Consider the following 12,709-nt stretch of genomic DNA (forward strand, 5'->3'; position numbering starts at 1 on the left):
CTAGGAAAATTAACAGGCTACTCTAATGCTAATGAGTTCCCCAACTCTGGGCTCTAGGTCATTTCTTCCAAATCACTATATCACTGAGAATTATGATCGTAATTCCTTGAAGTACTCAGGTGAGGGTGGTTGTGGTGAGCTGAGACGAGACTGAAACTACAGGGGTGGGGTATCTCCCTAATTCAGCAATTTGCTTGTCTGCCACGATGAACTCTAGCCTGTCTCGTTGAACTTAGAGGGAACCAACCAGGAACTGAATGAAATGGTAAAGAACTTGGAGGGACAGGTAAGAGAAATGTTTAGAATCAGGTCACCGTTAAGTTCCCCTTTAACCCTGAGAATCTGGTTTTGTTCTTCATTGTCTAGGGGGTTCTTTTTTTTTTTACCCAAATCAGGCTTTTCTTGATTGAAAAAAAAATGGTGCCGAGAAATCTTTTTTTTATTATGTTCTTTTTTTACATTTTTTAATTTTATTTTTTATACAGCAGGTTCTTATTAGTCATCAGTTTTATACACATCAGTGTATACATGTCAATCCCAATCGCCCAATTCATCACACCACCCCCCCCCCACCCCCGCCGCCGCCGCTTTCCCCCCTTGGTGTCCATACGTTTGTTCTCTACATCTGTGTCTCAACTTCTGCCCTGCAAACCAGTTCATGAGAAATCTTTTTAAAAGGCAAACCTTATTTAGTTTTTATTATCTCTTGTTATACTAACTGCTTTGTAATGGCATTAGTAGATGTTCATCCAGTGCTTTGCTTTTAGTTTCATCTGCTTATTACAAGATTAAGAGTTTGACTACTTTGAATGTATATATCTGGAATATATCCTAATATTTATCAACTACCCATCTGCCCTATTCCCCACCTCTCCTATTTATCTGTATACTTTTGATTCTCTGAATGTGTCTCTCCTGTCAACCACTGGGCAATATACACAGTGGTCCAGGTCCCTAAACACCATTTTTATTTTCATATACCGTACTTATCGTACAACTGATATGGATACGTAGTATTTATAAGTACTTTTTATTTTACAAATCATTCCAGTATATTTTACCTTATTTGGTCCTGCCAGCAAAATAGACATCAAACACTGACAGAGCCAGGCACTGTACCAGCCTTACTTTATACTTTTGTATGTGTTTTCAGTTAATCTATAACAAGCTTAGAAGATAGGTATTATTTCCACTTTTACAATAAAGAAGTTAAGCTCTGAGAGATTTATAAACTTTACTGAAGTGGAGTCACTATAGAGGCGATATAGCATAGTGGTTAGGTGCACAAGACTCTAGATCCGGACTGCTTAGATTTAAATCCCAGTCTGTTACCTATTAGTTATATCATCCTGGGCAATTTCTTACCACCTCTATGCCTCTGTTTGCTCATCGGTAAAATAGGAATAATAATAGCATCTACTTAATAGGGTTGTTGTGAGCATTAAATGAATGTATATATCTATGGCTCTTAGAACAGTGATACATGGTCAGTGCTATTAGAAGGCTAGCTATGATTATTATAGGCAATAATATATTTGGATTCAAATCCAAGTCTGTTAGACTATAAAAACAATAGTTAAGTTAAATAAAGCAGTTGTTCTCATTTTACATATCAGAAAGCTGAAGCTCAAAGACGTTAAGTAACTTAAATGGCAAGATACAGTGTTTTTACACTGTAATACATTGAATGAGTTCAAACTACATTATTGTATGAGTCAAAAAGTAGAAAACAATATTAGGAAATTGAATCCAGCAGTGTATGAAAGAATAATAATATATCACAACCAAGTGGGCTTTATCCCAAGTGTGCAAGGCTCATTCAGCCTTCAAAAATCAATGAGAGTAATTCAGCATATACTGATTACATCAACATATGCAAGAAGCATTTGACAAAATTCAATATCCATCATGACAAAGATGCTTAACAAACTAGGAATATATGGAAACTTCCTCAATCTGATAAAGGACATTTACAAAGAACCTACTGCTAATACATATTTAATGGTGAAAGACTGAATGCTTTCCCCTTAAGATCAGGAACCAGGCAAAGATGTCTACTCTCTTTGTATGTGTGTGTTAAGTATATCATTTGTTCCTTATTTCTGATTATAAAAATTTTATCTTCTTTGTGGATAATTCTTAAAGTTGATAAAATGCCAAAGAATAAATTAAAAATCACCCATAAATCCACAAGAGATCTATACATGTGTTATAAAATTAGAGCTATGCTATTTTATGAATTTTCTTTTTATCCACATAAACATCTTCCCATGTCATTAATATTTTTCTGTTATTTCTAATGGTCAGATAGCTTGCCTTTGAATGGATTGTTTCATGATTTGTCTAAATAACCCGTTGTTTGAAATCCAGGTTTTTCCCATGAAAAAATAAATAACACTGCTAGTAATGGGACTTTACCTGATTCATCCTCATTAACATTCTTATAGTTTTGGGTGCTGTGGAACACTTTGAGTTCTGTGACACCATCATGATTTTCCCTCGTTTTCCCGTTGTTTTTTGGTGCTTTCATTGTCTTTTACTGATTGTGCTTGTCTTTCACCCTTTGTAATAATGATCATAGTACTGTGCTGTCTAATATGATAGTTACTAGCCCTATATGAATACTTAAGTTTACATTAATTAAAATGATATAAATTAAAAGTCAGTTTCTCAGGCACTCTAAACCCATTTGAGGTGCTCAGTGGCGACATGCGGGTAGTGGTTCCTGTATTTGACAGCATAGATATACAATATTTTTCCGTCTTCACACAAGTGCTCCATCCTTCTCTCTGGATAGCAGCTTCTTCTGCTGCTGCGCTGTAACTTCTGCATGGATGTGGTTTTTTTTTTATTATTATTTATTTAGTTTTGGCTGCATTGGGTCTTCGTTGCTGTGCGTGGCCTTTCTTTTTAGTTGCAGTGAGCGGGAGCTACTTTTCATTGCTGTGCACGGGCCTCATTGCAGTGGCCTCTCTCGTCTTGGAGCACTGGCTCTAGGCACGCGGGCTCTAGAGCGCAGGCTCAGTAGTTGTGGTGCATGGGCCTAGCTGCTCTGCAGCATGTGGGATCTTCCTGGACCAGGGCTCGAACCCGTGTCCCCTGCATTGGCAGGCGGATTCCTAACTACTGTGCCACCAGGGAGGCCCCATGGATGTGGTTCTGATTTATCATGACAGGACTTAGCATGAACTCTATATGATTTTATAACTCTTTGACTTTGTAACTCTATATGACTTTGTAACTCTAATCAAATCATCTGTGTTCCTTATATCTCTTAGTTCACATCCTCCAGGATCTGACTGGCTCAACACACATAGATTGGTTCCCTCTCCACTCCAAATTATATGTCCCCTCACTTTTTTTTCCAGCTTTATTGAGGTATAACTGACAAAATTGCATATATTTAAGATATATTTTGATATATGTATACATTGTGAAATAATTACCACAGTCAAGTTCATTAACCTATCACCTCCCGTAGTTACGTTTTTTTTTTTTTTTTTTTGGTGAGAACAATTAAGGTCTATTCTCTTAGCACATTTCAAATATACAGTGCAATATTAGTACTATAGTCACCATGCTGTACATTAGATCTCCAGAACTTACTCATCTTGCATAACTGAAACTTTGTATCCTTTGACCAACACTTTTCCATGTCTCCCACCCACTCAGTCCTTGGTGCCCACCAGTCTGTCCTCTGCTCCTGTGAGTTGTTTTTTCATATTTCACTTAGCATAATGTCATTCAGGTTCATCCATGTTGTCAAAAATGACAGGATTTCCTTCTTTGTTAAAGCTGAATAACATTGCATTGTGTGTGTGTGTGTGTGTGTGTATATAAACCTTACCCCTATTTTCCTTATCCATTCATTGATTGATGGTCACTAGGTTATTTCTCTATCTTGGATGTTGTGAATAATGCTGAAATGAACATGACAGTGCAGATATCTCAAGATACTGATTTCATTTCCTTTGCGTATACACTCAGAAGTGGGATTGTTGGGTCATAAGGTAGTTATATTTTTATTTTTTGAGGAACCTCCATACTGTTTGCCATAATGGCCTTACCAGTTTACATTACCATGAACAGCATACAACGGCTCTCTCTTCTCCATATTCTTGCCAACACTTATTATCTTTTGTCTTTTTGATAATAACCATTCTAACAGATGTGAGTTTTGTAAAATCATTGTGCATTTTGCAAATCATTGTGGTTTTTGATTTGCATTTCCCTGATGCCTAGTGATGTTGAATACCTTTTCATGTACCCATTAGCCCTTCATATATTGTCTTTTGAGAAATGTCTCTTCATGTTCTCTGCCCATTTTTAAATTAGGCTTTTGTTTTCTTGCTATTGAGTTGTGTTAGTTCCTTATGTTTTTGCATACTAAACCCTTACCATGTATATGATTTGCATATATTTTCTCTCATTCTGTAGGTTGTCTGTTCACTCTGTTGTTTGCTTTGCTGTGCAGAAGCTTTTTTGTTTGATACAATTGCATTGTCTTTGCTTTTTTTTTTTTTGTCGGTACATGGGCCTCTCACTGTTGTGGCCTCTCCCGTTGCGGAGCACAGGCTCCAGACGTGCAGGCTCAGCGGCCATGGCTCACGGGCCCAGCTGCTCCATGGCATGTGGGATTTTCCCGGACCGGGGCACGAACCTGTGTCCTCTGCATCGGCAGGCGGACTCTCAACCACTGCACCACCAGTGAAGCCCTATCTTTGCTTTTATTGCCTGTGCTTTTTGGGGTCATATCCAAAAAGTCATTGCCCAGACCAATGTCAAGAAACTTTATGCCTATGTTTTCTTCTAGGAGTTTTACAGTTTCAGGTCTCACATTTAAGTCCTTAATCCATTTTGAATTGATTTTGTATATGGTGTGAGAGAGATATACAAAATAAAATTGGGTAAGGGTCCAGTTTTATTCCTCTACATGTGATTCCCAGCACCATTTATTTAAAAAACTACTCTTTCTTTCTTGGGCTTCCCTGGTGGCACAGTGGTTAAGAATCCACCTGCCAGGCTTCCCTGCAAAACCCTGCATTGCATGCAGCAATGAAGACCCAACACAGCCAAAAATAAAATAAATAAATTAAAATAAAAACTACCCTTTCCTCATTGTGTATTCTTGGTACCTTTGTGGAAGATCAGTTGACTATGAATGTCTGGATTTACTTCTGGGCTCTCTATTCTGTTCCAATGATCTATGTGTCTGTTTTTATAATAGTATCATATTGTTTTGATTATTACAGCTTTGTAGTATATGCTGAAATCAGGTAGTGTGATGTTTCCATCTTTGTTGTTCTTGCTCAAGATTGATTTGGCTATTCAGGGTCTTTTGTGGTTACATATGAATTTCAGGATTGTTTTTTCTATTTCTGTGAAAAATACCATTGGGATTTGGTAGGGATTGTGTTGAATCTGTAGATTGCTTTAGGTAGTATGGACATTTTAACAATATGAAATCTTCCAGTTCATGAACACAGGGTATCTTTCCATTTATTTATGTCATTTTTCATCAGTGTTTTATAGTTTTGAGTGTACAGATATCTTACCTCCTTGGCTAAATTTCTTCCTAAGTATTTTCTTGTTTTTGATAAATATGCCCACTTCCACTAGTTCTATTTAATGTCATACTGGAAGTCCTAGCAAGTACAATAAGACAAGAAAATAAATAAAAGGTGTTCAGACTGGAAAGAAACTATCTTTCTTTGTAGATGACATGATTATGTATGTAAAAACTCCCAATGAATTCACAAAACAGCTTCTAGAACTGATAAGTGCTTTTAGCAGAATACAAGGTCAACTTTTAAAAAATCACTTTTATTTCTATACACTAACAGAGAACAGTTGGAAACCATTAAACTTTTGAAGTATCATTTATAATAGCTCCAAAGGAAAAAAATTTTAAAGAACTATTTAGGGGGCTTCCCTGGTGGCGCAGTGGTTGAGAGTCCGCCTGCCGATGCAGGGGACACGGGTTCGTGCCCCGGTTCGGGAAGATCCCACACGCCGCGGAGCGGCTGGGCCCGTGAGCCATGGCCGCTGAGCCTGCGCGTCCGGAGCCTGTGCTCCGCAATGGGAGAGGCCACAACAGTGAGAGGCCCGCGTACCGCAAAAAAAAAAAAAAAAAAGAACTATTTAGGTATAAGTCTAACACAATATGTACAGGATCTATATGCTGAAAACTACAAAATGCTTCTGAAAGAAATCAAAGATGACCAAAAGAAATGAAGAAACATACTGTGTGCATGGATTGGAAGACTCAGTACTGTTAAGATATCAATTCTCCCCAAACTGACCTATAGATTTAATGCAGTCTAAATCAAAATCTCAGCTAGATTTATTATAGATACAGAAAAGCTGATTCTAAAATTTATATGGCAAGGTAAAACTGGAATACCAAAAGCACTATTGAAAAAGAAACAAAGTTGGAAGACTCATACTACCCAATTTTAAGATACACTGTAAGCTAAAATAATCACGGCAGTGTAATATCAGTGAAAAAGTAGGTACATAGAGCTGTGGGACAGAAAAGAGAATCTAGAAATAGACACACAAATATAGTAATTGATTTGTTTTTAAAGGTGCAAAGACAATTCAGTGGAGAAGGATAATCTTTTCAATAAATGGTGCTGGACCACCAGAACACGTTCATACCAAAAAAGAAATTAAGTCAGAATTGATCACAGACCAAAATTGAAAGGTAAAACTCTTACAGGTAAATGTAGGAGAAACTCTTCATGACCTGGTGTTAGACAACGAGTTCTTAGATAGAACACCATCCATAAAAGAAAACAATTGATAAACTGGCCTTCATGGTGTTAAGAACTTTTGCTCCACAAAAGATACTGTTAGAATATAAAGAAGATATATGAATGACAAATAAGCACATGAAAAATTGCTCAACATCATTATTCATTATAGAAATGCAAATTAAAACCAGAATGAGATCCCATTATACATCTTTCAGAATGGCTAAATTAAAATGCTGATAATACTAGGTGTTCATGAGGATATGGAGCAAATGGAACTCTCATACATTGCTGGTGGGACTGCAAAATGATACAGCCACTCTGGAAGACAATTTGTCATTTTCTTAAAAAGTCAAACATACACCACCCATGTAATCCAGTATTTTTCCTATAGAAATAAACTTACGTTCACACAAAAACCTGTGCACAAATGTTTGTGGTAGCATTGTTCACAATCACCAAAATCTAGAAAGAACCCAAAGTCCTTCAGTGGGTGAATGGATAAACTAGTTGTGGTATATCCACTCAGTGGAATTCTATTCAATAAATAAAAGAACAAACATTTTTATGCGTGCAGCAAAATGGTTAAATCTCAAATGTAGTATGTTAAGTAAAAGAAGCCAGTCTCGTGATTATATGCTGTATGATTCCATGTCCGTGACATTCTGGAAAAGGCAAATTATGGGAACAGAGAACAGATCAGCAGGAGTTAAGGGGAAGAGGAAGATATGAGTTAAAAAAAAAAAAAGGGTGTTGGTTCTGTATCCTATTTGGAGGTGGTAACAAGATGCTATAAGCCTATGTTAAAACTCATACAACTTAAGCCCCCCAAATGAATTCTACTCTATGTAAATTTTTAAAAATAATAAAAATACTTCTCACCTTGTATGCATTTGTCAAAGCTCGTTTAAATGAAACACTTAACATGTTTTGTGCATTTCACTGTATAAATTTTGCATCACCTAAAAATAAATACTGTAAACAAAAAAGTAAGTGGAGGATGGGAGAGAAACACTTAGGTGTTCTGATTAGAAAAAGTATACCTTAAAGTGTGAAAATATAATTGAATTTATTACAGCAAGGGTCCATTTATTCTCCTTTTTTAACGGATAACCATGTTGTTTTCTTGACAATATATTGTTTATTCACTGATTGTTACCTAATGATGGATAATTTCTAGCCACAAGCTAGATAAGAGTTCTTTTGTAATCTGTTTTCTACCACATCAATTCAGATTCATCCTATCTCTCGTCTTTGCTTTTTGCTCACAATTCTCTCATATGTTGACAAGGGGAAAAAACTCAAGCTGGGGAAAAATCTGTTTTGAGTGTACTCTATGAATTTGTTACACTTAAGATCTAATTATAAATTACTGCTCGACTAGCAGAAGCAATTCACACTGTATTGGTTGTGATCATCTTTGAACGTTGTAAAATAACAAATTAGCAGGGGCTTTATCTTAAACATTATAGATTCTTTGCAGTTCTTTGAATTGAATGGATATATTTTAGCACTTTCCTGCGGGTGACAGTAGATGATGTCAGATTAAATTTAAATTGATATCCTCTCAATGTTTATCTCTAGTGCATATGCAATTTCTTCTGTACCAGAGAACCTTTCAGAGGCATTCTGTCAATACAGCTACCTGACAGTCATTTGTATTTGTAAACTGTGCATTTGGCACCTGCTGGCCTCTGTTGCACTGGAGCTAGTGGGGAGCCAAAATGGGTGTACAATGAAGTTATTGGCTGTTACATCTCAGTGGGAGTTATTGAAGAGAAGAAACAGCACTTGCAGGACCTCAGGAGAGGATAAAAAGAAAAAGAAACTGGTAATATTAACACAAGCCAGGTATGCTACCAAAAAAGTAGTGATTTAAAAAGTCAGTTCTATTGAAGGAATTAAAGTGTTTGTGGACCTGCATTTTAATTCTTGTAATGGCTATAAAAAACAAAGTGTTTCTATTTAAAAATATAATGAATTTTAATTGATCTCGGTAGAGGACAATTCATATGGGCAGAAATATAAATTAAAACAAAGGAAAAAATGCTTAATTTCTGAAGAGATGGAAATTAAAATGCTGGTGTCTTTTACTTATCAAATTAGTGAAACAAATTTTAATAATAAACAAAGACACATGTGCTGACAGGACTTCAGAGAACAAACAGTAGACAAGTAGCAGTAAATATCGATGTTTTGTGCCTATAATTTGCCCACACTTTTTTAAAGTTCTTATTCTTTAACTTATTACTCCTACTTTATCAGATACAACTCGAGGAAACAATTATGAAGAAAAAACGGCTGATACATAAATCTGCTTAGCTTTATATTGGTCTGTTTTGCTACAGTGCATGTTTCTGTACTGCAGATTTGCTCATTACAATGATTGGGAATTATGGGAATGATGTCAAGTGTATAGTGAGTTGTGTTGGTTCATGTTATATTCCTCAGAATAGTATGAAGCCACCAAAGAAACCTTTTTCACCATAAAAGACAATGCCTTAGTGGTATATGAAGACATTTAAAAAAAAAAAAGGCCACTTTCATGGCCTTGAGAAGTGCTTTGCTTTTCACAGTGTTAAGCTGTGAACACTGTGAAACTGCCTGTGTGGTTGAAGAAGTTGTGAAGAAATTTCCCCTTCTGTTTAAGAAAAACATGAAAAAGCTACACCCTGGTTTAGATTATTTTGATAAAATTGGTTGTGCTGGCAGTGAATGCCCTCAAGGACCTACATACATCTCAGAAGAGGACTGCTAAGCTCCAGGTTAAGGTTACATAGGGTCACCTGGCTGACACAGGGCTCAAATGCTGGAGGAGGCTGAAGGGTGCCAATATTTTTGCTCTAGGCTCTTAGTAGTACTCTGGTTACAAAGCTACATAGTTTTAAGTGGTTAGTCCCTAACACTATTTTTCCCTTGAGCCCCTATTATTTTTAGTGTAATTCTGCAGAACATAAAGTTTTGCAGTTATATATATTAAGGAAAATATGCCCAACAGTAAGGGAGTAAGTCTTAGGACAGCATCTTGGTAGACTCTGATGCATCTGTTACAATAAGCGTAGAAAAATGTCTATAAAACAAATGCAAGCATTAGAAGGCAAAATTGAGTATCTACATACCACGATTACAACTGTGTCAAAATGTTTGACATGTACCTGGCCTGTTTGTTAATAGTTATGGTAGGATGGTGGAATTGTAGGTAAGTTTTTTTAAAAATTGTTTTTAATGTTGTGAAGTTGGTAAAATAGATATAAGTCCATTTAAATAATTTAAGCTAAATTTTTATTTTACTTTGGTTTTAGAATTCCTGGAAAACTCAAGCAGTTCGTATTTGACTTACATTCTGGAAAACTACACAGAGAATTCCATCATGGTCCTGACCCAACTGATACAGCCCCAGGACAGGTAGGACTCTTGTTTGTTTTTCAGTGGGAACTCTTTTTCTTTTTCAATTAGTCTTGAGGAGACTCTGAAGCTCTTGCATAGGCTTGAGTTTCTGCCCCGAATGTCTTTGTAAAGTAATTCTGAACAAACTCTAGATAATATACAAATTATGTTCCTTTAAAAAATTTTAAACCTTCAGAGAAGTTGCAAGAATATTACAATATAGTTTCTTGATCATAAAAATGAAGGTTGTCTGAGTAAGTCCTTTGTGGAAAATGGCTATGAGAGGGTTAAATACAGTTGGCTTCATACAGAAGTAGGAGGTAGGGATTAGAAGCAGGTAATTAGTGAAGAAATCAGTGGATTCCATTAATTGTTCAAGCCTTCCTCTGTGGCTGAGAGATTGACCATACTATAAAGAAAATAATGATTTGATATCCTAAGAGCCCTCATAATGCTCAATGCTCAATGCTCAGTATTCATAATGCTCAAAACTTACAGTTTAATGCAGCTTTTCCATTTGAGATTTAGAGTTCTGGACAACTTTTTATCAGCACAACTTTATATTTGCTTGATATATAGATATATATTTTTTAACCTGAGAATTTCTGTTACAAGTAACTTTCTAAACTTCTGTATAAGTTCTGCTTAAATATTCCTAAATTTGCATTTTGATGCATTATTGATTTATATCACGTCTATTACCATTATACTGAGAGGGAAGATGATATATACCAAAACTCTTATTGCCTATGCCCAGAACTTCAATCCACTATTTTGTCCAAAGAACCACCACATGTAAAAGAAAAATAAAAACTAAGTGAATTTTTCTTTAAGAGTCAAATTAAGTTCAGCGTTAAGAGTTCCTTTTAGGAATCTGATGACATGCTTTTTCCTTGAAATCTGAGGTCAGATTTTCTTTGATAATTAAGCAACTACAGATGCAGGAAAACATTGTTGGCAGTATCCCAAAGTAGGCCTGCTTAGTATTTTATCAGATTAAGAAAAGATGTAGCTTGCTATTATTATATTATCCTGATTTGTTTCAGCATCTCCATTAGACACTGAACTCGTTGTATTTATTCATCTTTGCATACTAATACATAGTTGGCACCAAATACATGTTCGTTTCATAGTAATATAGCTTCAGCTTAAACATCTCAGCAAAAAAATAATATATTGGGGAAGGGGAACATGACTAATAAGGGAAGTTTGTGGACACACTGCTTCCGATTATAATGGGAATGTGCTTTTTATATACACACACACATATATATATATCATGTACTATTATATGTACTATGTGCCTATGTAAACTACAGGAAATACTAAAACAATGATAATCATGTTTGTTCTTGAGGAGCTCATGGTGTAGAGATAGGCTACACTGTCTTTTCTCTGAAATTATTGGAAGTCACTCATATTTCCACTGTATATTTTTATGTACTGTTGGTGTACAAGTAAAATACTACAGAAATTAATTTCTTGCAGTATTGAAGTGTTTTTCTTCCTTACGTCAACTGAGTTTTGATAATTGCTGGCATCCAGGTCTCTATCTTCAGAGTAGGTGCCTTTAATAATCTCAGCAGTCATTTGTAAGAGGGAAGGGTTCTGGCTAACTTAGGGTTATGCTGCCTCTACAGAATATTCTAGGAAAGCAACCAGGCGTCAGGTATTTTGTTTCTCCACCACACCTCAGAACTGTCATCAGGTTCATGGTTCATGGCTCTGTGGCAGCCCTGCCTTGGAGAAGCTGAGTTAAGGGCATCTGAAATGGGGAAAGCAAGATTTCGAACTTAACTCTTGTCTTTGGTACATAGTAGCTATATTTTATTGATTATTAAGCAGATAATTAAAGGGCAGTTACTATTCATCTAATACTCTTAAAATATTATAACTATAAAATATACTGATGTAAAAATGTTTTATTCTTTCCCTTGTAGGAAGTCCAAGATGTAGCAAGCAGTCCACCTGAGAGCTCCTTCCAGAAACTAGCACCCAGTGAATATAGGTATACTTTATTGAGGGATCGAGATGAGCTTTAAAAACTTGGAAAAACAATTTGCAAGCCTTTCAAACAGCAGCATCAACTTACATGGTGGAAATAGTAAACCTATATTTTCATAATTCTATGTGTATTTTTATTTTGAATAAACTGAAAGAAGTTTTGGGCTTTTAATTTTTTTTTCTCCCTGACTCAAAATGTATTGTCATTTAATACAGCCTCTTTTAAAAAATCTGCTAGGGTTAAAAAATAAATAAAAATCAGAGGCCTATCTTTACTTTAAATCTGAGGTCTATCTTTGCTTTACATCTGTCTTGTAAAATTTGTATAAATCAAGTGAAAGGTGACATTGCCAGAAATATACCATTAACTTGCACTACTAGGTTAGGGAGGACTTAGAGATGTTTCTTGTGTAGTATGTGCTTTTCTTTCTTTTCTTTATATATGATCACCTCTGTTGGTTATTTTAGTTATCACATTTCTCAAAGCTAAAGGGGTACGTATTCTGGATACTTGGGGGGGGGAATAAATTAAAATTTTCACACTGTGTACTGTGTTTTACTGA

General features: G+C 35.8%; 1 protein-coding gene across 1 annotated transcript in view; it reads left to right on the top strand.

Annotated features, from left to right (window-relative positions):
• ERP44 (endoplasmic reticulum protein 44) overlaps nucleotides 1-12,318 on the top strand; it is an 88,130-nt gene extending 75,812 nt beyond the window's left edge. Inside the window, exons 11-12 of the mRNA XM_067743825.1 lie at nucleotides 10,058-10,160; nucleotides 12,083-12,318. Coding sequence (XP_067599926.1) covers nucleotides 10,058-10,160; nucleotides 12,083-12,184 — 205 coding nt within the window. The 3' untranslated portion in view covers nucleotides 12,185-12,318. The remainder of the gene's footprint in view (nucleotides 1-10,057; nucleotides 10,161-12,082) is intronic.
• Nucleotides 12,319-12,709: the final 391 nt, after the last annotated feature.

Source organism: Pseudorca crassidens, chromosome 7 (genome assembly GCF_039906515.1).
Source record: "Pseudorca crassidens isolate mPseCra1 chromosome 7, mPseCra1.hap1, whole genome shotgun sequence".
Lineage (NCBI taxonomy): Eukaryota > Metazoa > Chordata > Mammalia > Artiodactyla > Delphinidae > Pseudorca > Pseudorca crassidens.